This window comes from Schistocerca gregaria, chromosome 2, assembly GCF_023897955.1.
Source record: "Schistocerca gregaria isolate iqSchGreg1 chromosome 2, iqSchGreg1.2, whole genome shotgun sequence".
Lineage (NCBI taxonomy): Eukaryota > Metazoa > Arthropoda > Insecta > Orthoptera > Acrididae > Schistocerca > Schistocerca gregaria.
Window position 1 is genome coordinate 919,953,471 of NC_064921.1, and position 15,467 is coordinate 919,968,937.

At 37.4% G+C, this 15,467-nt stretch overlaps 1 protein-coding gene across 2 annotated transcripts in view; it reads left to right on the forward strand.

Moving 5' to 3' along the window:
* Positions 1 to 15,467, forward strand: part of LOC126335353 (arginyl-tRNA--protein transferase 1) — a 147,197-nt gene that overhangs the window by 67,002 nt on the left and 64,728 nt on the right. The window contains exon 7 of one of the 2 annotated variants that reach the window (XM_049998540.1): positions 10,680 to 10,835. The exons of the other annotated variant lie outside the window; for it this stretch is intronic. Within the exon in view, the coding sequence (XP_049854497.1) occupies positions 10,680 to 10,835 (156 nt within the window). The remainder of the gene's footprint in view (positions 1 to 10,679; positions 10,836 to 15,467) is intronic. 2 annotated transcript variants of the gene reach the window in all.

The following is a 15,467-nucleotide window of genomic DNA, read 5'->3' on the forward strand; positions in this document are numbered from 1 at the left end:
AGGAAAGATCTTGATGAAACAGTATATTGCTGTAATGTACAGACATATACAGCAGGTACAGGCAATACCTAAAGTTGGCCAAAGATGCTTGCAAACTGCTGAAAAAGCAAGGAATTTACAGGATTCCTTGTAGTCGTGGAGATGTGTACCTGGATAATACTAAAAGAACAATCAAAAAACAACTAGAACAACACAAGGGCAGCTGTAGAAGGGGAGAAACAGACAAATCAGCTGATGTCTAGTGTGCTTTGTGCCCAGAAGACCATCAGATTTAATTTGATAAGACTCAAGTACTGACAGCCACAAGCAGATAGTACAGAAGGCTTTACAGAGAGACAATTGGGATTACCAAACTTTACAATAATTTTAATCAGAAGGAAGAACATGTGAAACTGAATGATATCTGGATTCTGATGCTGAAAGAGAGATGTATCGGTCTTCCATCGTGTGGGTGATGGTAGCAAAAGATAGCAGCAACCGGCAGTGGCCAATTGCTCTAGAGTTTTCAAAACATGTGACATCATGCCTCTGCACAGGAGCACACGGAAATGAAACTTTATTTCAGTCAGTCGCAAGTCAGGGTGCACATCATACCTTTGAAGAATCCACAACCCCCCAATGATATGTTTTGTAGGCTACTTAAGGATGCTTTAATGTTAGCTCAGTGCAGCCTAAAAAGGTGTGATTGTGACAGTTATGTACACAAAATATGTTGAGTATTCCTTTTAAAAAAACCTTGAAAATAAGTTTGCAATGATGCACTCAAAAAAATTCTGTCCATAAATAGTTAATTGTGAGTGTAGTAAATGATGATAATACTATTTTAAATAATTAAAGTAGCCAACGACTGCTGTGATATGTGTACACACACACAGATGATTACCATTTACAGCTACAGCACCACCTAACGTTCTCATTTGGCCAGTGTTCTTCATAAAATACTTTATAACACAAATCATCAGCTCCTGTCAATATTAACCTACAGTTGCTTCTGCCCATAGCCTCATGCTCTTTATCCATTATTTTAAGTAGTGGTGACATCAGCACTGTAGTTATTCTTACGCATTAGGGTTACTGTGTGACCATGTAAGAATACTTTCTGCGTGGCATACCATGTATTGGTACTACTGGAGCTATAACTTGTAGGTACCACTCAAAACACATCAGCTGGGCTGAAATAGTTGTGGTTGGATGGAATCCTCATTCCCAACATCAAAAGCCCATGAAACCAGTTGCTGATCAGTAGTGATTCTCTGTTAATGTGAATACTGACTACATAAGTTACTCCAGAAGACTACATGAGCAATCCTTACCATCTTCTCTAATGTTTCAAATATATGGTTATTTGTGTTGAAAAAGTACAGACAGTTGCCTCATCATTTCTTAGTAGTATAACTGTTGTTATATGCCAGGTATGTGGCCTGTTTCATTTATTCATTGGTGGACAGATACATGCAGCTGTACTTTGAGAGCTCCTTGGAAATGAATGGTAGATTAGTTTCAGTGATGCCTCAAATAAATAAATACAGTGTGAGGGTAGACAAGTATTAAATTAACATCTAAAATCATTTTCTCTCTTGTAAAAGGCTACTTAATATTGTGCATGACTTGTAAGGTTGTATAACTAAAAAAAAAACTAAAATGATTAAAGTTCATATTTTTCGTACTTACTGTGGAATTTCAAGTTCTGTATCTACACTCAAAGTTCAATGTCCACTAGATTCTAGTTGAGTATTCATCAGCTGGATGACTGCTTTGTGATTATTGGTAGTAACATTATATACCGATCAGCCAGAACATTATCCACTAGATTCTAGTTGAGTATTCATCAGCTGGATAACTGCTTTGTGATTATTGGTAGTAACATTAATACTGAACAGCCGGAACATTGTGACCATCTACCATGGTAGGCCGCTGGAGAGAGTTGGCACCACATCTACACACACAGATAACTTAATTCCCATGAATTCCGGAAGAAGGGCAGTGAGCTGTGATTCTTGAAAAATGCCACTGCGATTGGGAAATGTGACGGGCATGAAGGAGTGTATGTGGACTGCAACCAGTGTGCATTACTCCTTGGCCATCATGGTACCTTGTACAAGCACCACTGGACCCATGGATGCCCCTGTGAATGTTCACCAGAGCATAACGGAGCTGCCACCAGCTTGTCTCTGTCCCGCAGTACAGGTCTTATGGAGCTGTTTCCCTGGAAGACGACTGATTCACTCCCTCCCACTGACACAATGAAGAAGTTAACAGGATTCATCATATCGGGCAGCACTCTGCCTCTGATCCAGTGTCCAGTGCTGCTGGTCACCATTTCACTTGTAGTTGCCAACGTCATGGTGTTAGCATTGGCACATGCATTGGTCATTGGTTGCAGAGACTCATCGTTAGAAGTGTTCAGTGCACTGTGTGTTCAGACATACCTGTACTCTCCAACTTGTACTCTACCCAGCATTGAAGTCTGATGTTAATTCCGCCACAGTTGACTGCCTATCCTGCTTTTCTAGTCTGCCCAGCCTACGATGTCTGACATCTGTAATGAGGGGTGGCAGCCTGACCCCACAATGTCTGGACATGGTTTAACCTCGGTTTTGCCATGTGTTGAAGACGCTTACCACAGCACTCCTTGAACACCTGACAAGTTGTGCAGTTTGCGAAAAGCTTATGCCTAGCCTCCAGGCCATCACAATCTGCCCTCGGTCAAATTTGTATAGATTGCACACCTTCCCCATTCTAGAAGCAGACAGCATACTCACTGGTACTACACGCACCATACACTTGTCCGACTAGCAGTCATTCCTTGCGAGGTTATGCTGCTGTCTCCTGGACGGATTTATATCAATAGTAGGTCAGTGATCATAATGTTCCAGTTGATCAATTTATACCTACACTGTTCATTGTTATGACAGTATGAGTATTTAAATATCAGTCATACTCTACATAACTATTTCATTTTTGCAGGACCCCCTTCTATGCCTTGTGTAAGTTATTACACCCTTCTTCAGAGAGGACGTTGATCAGTTAACCACAGTTTTAATTTCAGTGACATCTTTATTAATATAGTATTATGTCTTGTTTCAAAGACAATAGAAGTATTGTTAAGAATAATTCAGTAAGATAATTTTTAAACTTTTTTGTGACCATTGTATCTTCAGGATAAAATTGACAGAAAAAAAGAAAACATCCTTACACTTTTACTTCATGGGCAGTATCAGTGAATCCTCTACAACTCCTATAGAGACAACAGATAGTGGATGATGTAGGAACCTCTGTGGGGTTGTTCACAGATGCTGCTGCTGTGTATGGACAGTATAACTGCTAGAAAACTGTAGTAAAGTGCTGAGGATTGATACATGTTGCCGGGATTGGTGGTTGACCTTCAACATAAACAAATTTAGCCTGTTGTACTTAAATAGGTGGAGAGACCCCTTGTTGTTGGATTACATGAATGCTGAAAAATAATGCATTCACACCCATCAAATAAGCTGGGATACATACAGAGTGTTTTAAATTGGAATTATCACATGAAGCTAATCAAAGTAAACATGGAAGCCAGATTGAAATTTATTGGGAGACTCTCCAGCTGCCCACAAATGAGATAGCTTACAAAACCCTCATTTGACCAATACTTCAGTACTGTTCCTCCGTCTGGAATCCTTACTAGGCAGGATTGATAAAAGGATTAGAGAAGATTGAAAAAGGTGCAGCATGTTTTATCATGGGTTTGTTCAGTAAATGCTAAAGTGCTCTGAAAGTGCTCTTCCTATGCAGTGGTAGATACTACAAGAAAGATGTTGTTCATTGCAGTGTGGTTTACTCTTAAAATTCAGAGTGTGTACCTTCCTAAAACAGCCAACCAACATATTGCTTCATCCTACATATATCTCGTGAATAGAGCAGGAAGGTAAAATCTGGATCATTGAAGCTCTTATGTAAGCTTACCAACAACTTGTAAGTCCTTTATTCTGAATCCCAAGGAGGAATGATGTTTCATGTGGGGGTGGAGATGGATGCAACTAACACAAACCCCAAAATTTACGAAATAGCGCAGAGAGTGCCACAGACATGATACGTGACTTTGGGTGCAATCATTAGCAGAAAGGCGTTTTTCGTTGTGGCAGGATCTTGTCATGAAATTTCAATCAGCAACATTCTTCTTCAATTTTGAAAATGCTCTGTTCCGACCCACCTACATGGGGGGAAGTACTCATCATGATAAAATTAGAGAAAGCAGACGTCAGACAGTGCTCATTTTTCTCATGCGCCATTCAATAGTGGAATGGTAGAGAAATAGCTTGAAGATGATTCGATGAACACTCTGCCAGCCACTTAATTCTGAACTGCAGAGTAATCATATAGATGTTGATTTAGATACCCTGTGAACAACAGAAAAAGGGCTACAGGCAGATTAACTACACATAAATTTCCAGAAAGCGTTTGACATAGTGCTCCACTCCAGACTGTTAGCCAATAATTCATTACCTTAAAGTAACAAACATAACAATAATAATATAATAACCATAAAAATATTAAATAAAAATCAAATCTCTTAATTGGCTGAACTTTTACCAATCTCTTATTTATCTTAGGAAGTTTATTCAAATAAAAGTTGACATTACTGAAACATGGATTATTTAAAATTATATTTGTAGAAACAAAATCTCAGATTACTGAAAGTAAGGTTATATTAAATGCTTTTATAATACAGGTACTAGTTCTGTAATGAAAACAGACAAACGAAACAAAACTAAAGATTTTCAATTGAAAGCACTATTTAGGTGAGCATTTATTCACTTTTCTGTAATATAATGTCTCCATAGACGAAACATACTGGTTACTGTGTGTGTAATATTCAGTTACTTCTTTATAACACAATGTCTACTTTTTTTCATGGAGCACAACAGATGTGCTCGATCCTTGCATGTGCATTAGAGCTAAGCTGCTTTGGTTCTCTTCATACAGTTTCACAAGTAACAGTACTTTCAGTAATTTATGTTCCATATCCAGCTGACCAAAATCTTCAGGAATATCACATTTTACAGCTGATGATAACATTGAACAAATCTGACATAGCTACTGGAGGCTATGCAAACAAGTCATCAGATTATTTTCATTCAGTTTCTTTGTGATGGATTTCAGAAACTTCATCCTGGTGGTATACTTAGGCACCTTCCTTTGTCTTTCATAAATCATTTGGTCATTCAGAGCTGACATACCTAGAATTGTGCAGAACACAATCAAAGGCCATCTAGTTGTTGAATGACTGCACAAATAAATTGAGCACTTCTCATCTGCCGAATCAACTCCACTTTTGGTATTGTTGTAAAATGCAGTGATGGCAGACTTTTTAGATGTGGAGTTGAAGTCATTGTCATGGCACATTGAAGATTACAGTATAGCTGTGGTGTTTTTCTTAGATACATAACTAACTATGTACAATTGTTGCTGAAGCCATGGTCTGTGAACTCAAATGGGAATACCTTGAGGAATAGGATTTCCTTTTTTCAAAACATTATGGAGAAAGTTTAGAAAACTGGCATGTGCAACAGACTGTAGGAGAATTCTACTCCCACCAGCCTATATCTTGCATGCAATCTGCAAAGACAAGATAAGAAATATTAGGGCTCATATGGAGGCATTGTTTTTCCTTTATTCCATTTGCAGGTGGAATGGGAAAGGGAATGACTGGCAGTAGTATGAGGTACCCTCCAGTATGCGCTGTATCAGGGTGTACATGCCCTGGTACAACCGGAAAATATGGGGAAACCCCAGGAATATTTTCAACTGGGAAAAAAGTGGGATTTTTTTAAAATTCTGGTAATTTTTCATTGTTTTAATTTTTAGTTGCATTTTCCTAGTTTTGACTAGTAAGAACTGATACTCAAACAAAGAATTTTACTTTAACCCATTACTGTGGAATAATACTACAGCAGTAAAATGTAAATGAGAGAATAACACAAAAATAAAACTTCAGGCAGAGAGTAAATGTGCAATTTACAACAACAAAACAGAGTGCATGTAGAAGCCAACAGCAAAATGTGTCAAAGACCTTAGGAAAAATACTATGCATATTTCATAACAACAAACTGCTTTCGAATAGCATGGTGTCACAACTGTTTACATTTCAAATAGGTCATGGGAAAATATTGCAAGTGGTGGTACAAGAAGTGTTACATTCAAAGTAAATTTCCTTTTATGTAGGATGAATAGCATTACGTGTGAGAATGTGCTATGAATTTCATAAATCAAAGGACATTTGACTGTCATTCAAAACCTAACATTCTGAGGACCAGCCACTGAGAAAAATTTTGGGCCCAGAAGACCAGCAATTTAGGCCATTATTTAAAATTTTACTGGTACATATGTATTTGATAAACCTTTAATGGTATCACACTCTAAAAAACGACCAAGATTCAAGGTTAGTTTTTCATATTTATTTTAGGCATTTCATAGATTACAAATTATGCAGTAATGATGGCAGAAAGTATAAATATCCTTTAAAAACAGTGTGAGGGGAATTCTTGAGCAATTGCACACGTAATTGGATTTTCTGTGGAAAAGTCAAAGTGCTGGATGGAACATGTATTCAACCAGGTAACCCACCAAATATTCAGTGCACAGCAGTGAAATTTATAGTCGTGCTTGTCAGAAATATTCAGCTAATGATTTTTAAGGTGTGCTCACCTGCTTAACCACCCCTTCTGAAAAAAAGCAAAAAATTTTGAAGACCATTATTATAGGTGAAAGTTTAACTTTCCCTGTAGCTGTTATCTTTTCCTATTTGTGTGTTTGCACTGTTTAAAAGCGATGTTGCTATTATCTGACTACATAATGTGTCCTATGTTCTGAAAATCTGCTGTCATTGGCTGGCAAGATCGCAATCTCGATTTCAGTGCTAAGGGAACTACTGTGCTGTAATTGGTGAATTCATATTTATTCTTTCGTAATATGAAAATACGCAGTTTACATGTTTCCACACAATTAAGATCTTTCCAAAATGTGTCGATTTTTGCTGGGTTTTGTTTTTTAAAGTGTGGGGAAGTTCTACACCAATGCATAAAATTACCATTCAAAAGACTGACAAATTTTATAGCTCCAGGGAAAAGGATATTGTTGCCTAACAAGAATAGAATGTACCGGGTGATCAAAAAGTCAGTATAAATTTGAAAACTGAATAAATCATGGAATAATGTAAATAGATAGGTACAAATTGACATACATGCTTGGGATGACATGTGGTTTTATTAGAACCAAAAAATACAAAAGTTCAAAAAATGTCCCACAGATGGCGCTTCATCTGATCAGAATAGCAATAATTAGCATAACAAAGGACGACAAAGAAAAGATGATGTTCTTTACAAGAAATGCTCAATATGTCCACCACCATTCCTCAAAATAGCTGTAGTGGAATAATGTTGTGAACAGCACTTAAAGCATGTCCGGAGTTATAGTGAGGCATTGGCGTCGGATGTTGTCTTTCAGCTTTCCTAGACATGTCGGTCGATCACGATTCACTTGCAACTTCAGGTAACCCCTGAAGCCAATAATCACACAGACTGAGGTCTGGGGACCTTGGAGGCCAATGACGAAAGTGGCATCTGAGCACACGATCATCACCAAATGATGCACGCAAGAGATCTTTCATGTGTCTAGCAATATGGGGTGGAGCACCATCCTGTTCTAATAAAACCCCATGTCATTCCAAGCATGTGTGTCAATTTTTACCTCTCTATTTACATTATTCCGTGGTTTATTAAGTTTTCAAATTTATACAGACTTTTTGATCACCCTGTATTTTGACGTGGGGTACTGCTTAGTTTCACCAGGGAGAAAGTGTATTTTTAATGGGGCAATCCGGGGAAAAATCCAGGAATTCTTTCTTTCTTGGCCACAAACACACCCTGTATATATATGGTGGCTTGTTTGGTATGTATGTAGAAGTAGATAATTGTCATATGGGATTTAAAATAACTCTCTTCTCTCTACTGCCTGTACATTATTCTTTCATGTTTTCCTGTGTACTACCTCTTTTTTTCAGTTGGGGATTGTATTTAGATTTTACCATCTCAGTTAGCCTTACTTCAGTTATACTTCCACCACTTACATAAGTAGGTACTTTCTCTTGGCCTCACCCCATGTTAACTAATGATTATTTCTTGTTGGCTGCTGCTTCAGAACAAACAAGATTTAGTATCCGTATAGCCACTTTGTAAGCATCATTTTGCTATTGGCTACACTATTTGCAACAGAAGAGAAGCAGTCTAGTAAATAACTGTTGAAACAGGTACCATTGAGGCAAAACTGACAGATACTTAAATTAAAAAAGGAGATTTTAGATCTAAAGTGACTTCAACTTTTTAAACATTGTTTCTGCACGAGAATGAGATGGGTGAAAACAGATAATTCGTAGGGAAATAATTGCAAATTCTTGAAAGAAGGAAAAATTGCTCCAAACTTAAGGTCTTTGAAAGATGTCAGAAGTAATAGTGGGTTAACATATAATTCAGATTGCAAAATTCTCGTAATAAGCTTCTGACAGTTGATAGACTAACATTGAGAGCTAAAACCAAAATAAGTCACTGAATATAAATAGAAACAAAGAAGAGCAGAAGAAAATCAAATAAGGTTGGGGTGTAGGAGAGATAATGTGTGGAACCAACTAAAGAAATAAGTTATAATAAAATATTAATAATTGGTAGAAAGATATTAAAAAGACATTGATAAAGTAGAAAACAGATAGTGAAAGCATACAGGAGAAAGATGTGGAAGATAATTGAGAAGTTAAGATCAAGTGCGAGGTGAACAGATTATTTGTGGGAGAATGACTTTCCATTTCCGAAGTTTTGAAATATTGGTTTTAGGAAAGTGTTTCAAATAACTTTATAAAGGCCATTATCAATGTAAAAAGAATTGTTACTCATGAATGATGTATTTCATATTGAAGACAGTTTATCATTCAAAATGATACAAGTGCTGATAAAAGCAATAGGAGAAGCTAGACAAAAGTTGATTAGTCAGTAACCTGCATGTTCACATTCTCATATTGCCCTTCCCATCACAAGCACTTTTCTGTTCCTTCATCAAAAAAGTTCCAGGACAGTTTATGTTACCTGGTATGTGTGTATCCTTGAAATGACCTTGGCCGTGTTTCTGTGCAAACTCATTAGCTGGTAGGGCTGTGCTAAGCAACAAACTGTTTGGGTTCTTGGCACATTAGTTAACGATGACAGAATGGATGCTGATTGTGGGCAAAGGGTGAACATTACGTTAGGGAAAGCCCCTTGTGAGACATGGACCATGATTAAGCAAACATATGCAGATGAGGCACTTTCAAGAAGTCGTGTTTTTGACTGACACAAAAGATTTCGTGAAAGCAGAGATTCAATGCAAGACGATACCAGATCACCCGTCTACAATACACACTGATGCAAATGTGGAATGTGCAAGGCAGTTATTGCAAGAAGACCATCGTGTAACTGCACGTGCAATATCAGAAGAATTTAATTTGAATCATGATGTGTGTCATAATATTTTACATGAAGATTTTGGGAAACCCAAACTTAAGGCAAAACTTGTCCTTCACATACTAACAGATGAACTGAAAGAGGAAAGATGAAGAATTTCTGCTGAACTACTAGGTAGAGCAAGGTGTGATCCCTCATTTCAGTTAAAGATTATTGCTGGGGTGAAAGTTTATGCTACCAGTATTACTGTCATATAAAGCACCAAAGTGCTGAATGGTGGAGTCCTGGATCGCCAGATGCATGCTTAGAGGTATTTTAGAGCCACAGAAAGGTGTCACCATTATGAGGTGGGTGGACCAGCATTGTTCCAGATAGAATGTGGAAGATTTCAAGTTTTAGTCCCACTTCAGTAATGTGTTGAGAAAATAGATTTACCTTATATGAATGAGGTGAATCAGAAAGTTTCTGCTTTCATTTTTTCTTTTCTTAATTTTTAACTTGTCATCTGCTGTCTCAGCCAATTCTAATTTCCCAGTTTTCAAATAGGTGTGTTGCTGAATTTCTGTTACTAATGTTTTCCTTCTGTCTCCTCCTTGCCCCTTGCTTTTGAATGATTGTCTTACATAAACCTGGTATAGTCATTTCCTCTAACCATTTTGTCTCGTTTGAGTCAGCCTTATTTCACTTTGGAGATGTGTAAACCAACACTCCATAAACACTTAATGTTAATGGTGTAGTGACTGAATAAGAGAGGAAATGGTATATGTGTAGATAGGACTAGTGTGACGAGTGTGAGGCCCATTATCGCTTTTCAGATAGGATAAGAGATAGCAATATTAGAAGTAATGTGTTAGTGGAAAAGTAGTTAGCAGCAGGGACAGAATGTGGAATTAACTAGAGTTGAATGAAAGAAGAAGGAAAAAATGTGGAAGGAAAGGAAGGAGTCACAGTTTATCTCATTTCATAATCACTCTTATCCAAATGTTTGCAATGAAGCGTGTCATATGTAGTTGACATACACAGTTATACACGTCATCTCTGTTCTTTTATACTACATTAGAGAAAAATGCTTCCATAATCTGATATCATGTAAGAATTGTTAATATGCCTTTTGTATTTTGTCAAAGGAATATGAGTTTGGATATCATTGCAAAATCCCTCCATGCTGCATTCCTCTGTTCTGATTGCCATTTCTGCTTATGTTTCTAGTTAAAACTTCTGTCGGTGAATTCAGAAGAGTTCATGAAATATTTCAACCAAAGCCATGCCCTGTATGTTAAGTATCAGGTTATGATTCACAAAGAAACTCCCGAGGAATGCAACAGGTTAAATTACTGTGAATTCCTCATTGACACGCCTCTCAAGGTAGTGTACAAACTTAACACAATTGTGTGTTTTTTAACTTAAAAGTTTGCTGTGCCATTCGCAAGGCTGTAACATACAAATGTAGATATAATTGATTAAATGACCTGTAAAATTCAGAATTAGTTATTAGTATTGGATCATGTATTACATATGTGTGTGTGTGTGTGTGTGTGTGTGTGTGTGTGTGTGTGCGTACGTGCGTGCGCTAATGAAGGTAAATAGGCTGTGCTCTTTATAACAGGAAATAACGACAAAGATGGGAGAATGTGCAGTGATTATGTAACTAATTATTTGACATCAGAATTCCTTACTGATTGAAAAAGGCATATGCACAATATCTCACATTTATTAGGACAGTTGAAATAGATTGTAAAATCCTTGCTGTGGTGTTAAGTGCAGAGATTGGTTTGATGCAGTACTCTACACTGTAGTGAGACCTTGGTCTCACTCAGAACTTTTGCCCTGCAATGATGTTTGGAATTTCATCTTTCTATTGCTACACATTACATGAAGTCCTAACGTACTTTTCACTTTTAAGAAAACCTCAAAGTTACGTGCTCCTAGAATTGTGCATGACATATCCTACATGTGAAAAAATTGAAGTAGGAAATTTTGGTAAAGGAAACCCCTTTAGCTGCTAGAACTTTCCTTATTAGTCTTTAAAAATAAAATCAACAAGTTTTATGTGTCATTAGGAACAAAAATGAAATTATTCTAATTAATTATTTCATAGTTGGTCTTAAGTGCCACAATATAGAGGGACTATGATGTGTAAATTGGTTGATGATTAAATAAAAGGGAAAACATTGGTGTCAGTGCTGCAAGATCAGATGGATTTGTGCTTGGGATATTAAGATATATTTCAACTGATTGGGAAAAGATTGGTCACAAGCCAAGAAAAAATTTCATATGTATTTTAGATGCCTTTGTTCCTACCAATTTCAAAGCATGCGCTTTCCCACTCTACACACTGTGTCAAATGTTCTTCCTTAACAAGAACAGGTACCTTCAAATTTGCTGTCAGCAGAGTCACCTTGATAATAATGCTTCCTGGTATTCATAATTTGAGGATCATATTCTGGTCTAATGTTGGCCCAGTCTGATCTGCTTGTATCAATTTTTTTCCCCTCTTAGGACATCATTTTAAAATGTGAGTTGTCTTATTAATTGTTTCTGGTTGAATACAGCCAAGTGTGGGATGTGTATATTACATTATCATCTTTTCAAAATTGACCTAGCAACAAAAAATAAAAATAAAATACGAGGTGCTATCCAAAATTTTCGGGACCTGTGCTGTCATCTGTTTAAAACCTTACCTTTGGACTAATGGTCACCATCACCCTCAAACAGTTCTCATCCGCACGTACACACCAGTCCCAGCACTTCTGCCACTGGTCAAACATTTTCTGAAAGTCCTGTTCTTTGAGGGTGTTTATCACTGCCAGCAATGCTTCTTGAATCCTCTCTAGAGTGTCGAACCAACGGCCTTTCCACTTGAGTTTCAGTTTTGCGAATAGCGCAAAGTTGCAAGGTGCCAAATCGGCGAGTATGGTGGGTGGGGTACAACCGCCTTGTTGTTTTTTGCCAAAAAGGTCCTAGTGAGCAAGGACGCGTTACAAGGCCTGTTGTCGTGATGCAGCAGCCAGTTCCCTTGATGCCAAAGTTCAGGCCGTCATTGCCACACGTTCCCACGGAGCCGTTGCAAAACATCACAGTAGTAAGCAGAATTCACTGTTTGTTTGGGTGGGACAAATTCTTTGTGCATAATTACCTTGGCATCAAAGGAAATGACGATCATGCTCTTCGCTTTGCTCTTCACCTGTCTCGCTTTTTTGGGTCCTGGAGAGCCCAGGCCCTTCCACTGGGATGATTGTTGCTTTGTTCTCTGGGTCATAACCGTAAATCCAGCTTTCGTCGCCGGTGATAACCCCTGACAAGAATGTTGAATCATCAGATGCGGTCTGACAAAGGTCCGTGTTCTGTTCGCGGATCCATCATAAAATCGCCACACAGAGTATTACGGAAATCACTGTGGACACACAACACATCCTCCCAGCTGAATGCCTCTCCGCACACTGTCTCATCAGATATGCAGCTCTCGCCACCCAGCGATGCAAAGATCTACTACTCCTACTTTCCAGATGGCAGCACCCGTCCCAAAAAGTTTGGATTCCACCTCGTAAAACATAGAAAATGATAGCTGTACAGCTTTATTGGGGTGTTTCATACGGTACTCTCGTTATGTGTGCAATATAATCATTCTGTGATCATTTGTTCCCATGAAAAATCAAATCAAAACACTGGCAGATACTCTGCAGGTGCTTGCCTCTATATAAGATCAGTCCAAATTTTGTGTTCTATATTGTATACATACATGGTTTTCATAATGTATACTTAATCCATACATTCCCCTGCCTCTACTGTAATCTTTCACTTATCAGAACTGTCCCCGATCCCCAATGTCTACAGCTTACGTTAGTGAAATCTACTTGGGAAAGTATGAAGTAAATGCCTTGTGCAAAGGAAATGTATGTAAACAATCTCAACGTATCTCCAACCAGAGTACTTGTTAGACTCATTTGTTACTGAGCACAGCCTACTTAATCTCAGTTTGTTACCAAATCACATTTACATTTGAAATTTTTGTGAAGCAAAGAACATTAATTTCAGTTGATAGATAGACAAAATATTGATTATATCGAAAGGAAAATTCTTTTGAGAAAACGTAAAATTATGTGAGCGAATTTCTGACCAGTACTTACCTTCAAGCTGTGAAATATCACTACTGCTGAGAGGCACATATAAAAGCCTGCAACACTATCCTAGCTTTTGTAACTAAGAGTTTATTTCCAAAAAAGAGAGGGTTAGGTTGGGTACATTTAAAAAGGAAGGGCAGGTAGCTCAGACAACAGGATGAGAGGAACACATATTCCCAAAAAAGAGAGGGTTAGGTTGGGTACATTTAAAAAGTAAGGGCAGGTAGCTCAGACAACAGGATGAGAGGAGCACATCTGTTGTGAAGATGACAGGAGACAAAGAGAACTCTTTCCCATGTTGATTTTGGTCTTCCTGTGTCCTCACAGTAGGTGGGTCTGAGTGACATGCCCTTCCTTTTTAACTGCACCATAACTGTCCCTCTTTTTCTGGAAAAGGAACTACTAGTTTAAATAACGAGGAACATCTTGTATATTTTTATATCAGCAGAACAGATATTTTGTCTCTTGAAAGTAAGTACTGCCTAGCAATTCTGTACTACAGTAATGAACAAAATATTGAATTGTTTCATTTATTAATGAAGGCTTTCACTTGTTAATTGTTATATTTTTTTCACTGGTGTTATCAAATGCTGTAACCATATTTCCATACTTTTTAAACTGACTGACTGATTTTCTATTGATATGAAAGTTTGGATCTACGTAAAATCTACATCCATCCTCTGAAATATGCTTTATGATGTGTGGCAGAAGATTTAAAAATATTCAGCAGGGTATACTGCTGTTTTGTGCTAGTATGTCTGCACACTGCTCTAATTGTGTGCATAATTTATGTTGTCCTAATTATATAGATTTGTTAAAAAAAACTGCATTTAGATGGTTCCCATTAGGTAATAGGAAGATAATGAAATATCCCACTGTGTTTAAATCATTCAGGATTTTCAGTATGTGCTCACAAGAGATCAAAAAACTACTTACAGTATTTTTATTGCTCTCTACCATCAATTTGAGAACTCTTCCTCATATTTTGTAGCTTTGTACAAGTGTAATAAAATTAACTGCATTATTTTTATGTTTTGTGCTACTGGATAACAGAAGAAGAGAGATATTGCATTTAACAGTCCAGTATCATTTGAGAGTATGCAACTCAGTACACTTACCTGTATAATAGTAGAAAGATTTTATACAGCACTGCTTATTTATCAGATCTATTATCAATCTCATGGGCTTCTAACATGTTTAAATATATTACCCAAAATATAAAACTTATCTGTGTGTCATATCGCAATGTTAGGAAAGATGAATATTGGCCTGTAACACCTAGTCACCTTATTCTTATGCTGATTTATTATGACATGGAAGTGTAAAAGTAGAAGTTAAAAATTACAAGTAAGAAGATGAAAATAAGTGAACTGGTTTTTGATGGAAGAAGTCAACAACAAACAAAGGCAAGAGCAAGGTTTTCATTTTATGTAACGATTCCATTAAACCTGGTTTTTTTTTTTTTTTTTTTTTTTTTTTTTTTTTTTTGGGGGGGGGGGGGGGGAGGTTAAGAATGTTAAAGTCGAAGATGATAAGGAGAAAGTCTGTAAATCTGCTTAAGAAGGATCTGAAAGGTAGTTTGGAACAAATGAATGTGAAATCATCTTGTCAAATTCAGTAAGAATTATCAGAATCTGACCTTGAATCTATTTTGTATAATAGCATTGATGTGGGGACAGCCCCAATGAGGGGTGGAGAGGGGGGGGGGGGCAAAATCCCCAAATCCCCAGGGTACAAGGGTTCGGATCCTCCAAGGCGCTCCGTTCACAAATATCAGACTGCTGTAAAATAAGTCATGTATCATACACCACTGGAAAGTAAATTAGTTCACCTGGAAAGACAACATCGATATTGATTTAGTGGTGGCATATGCCAC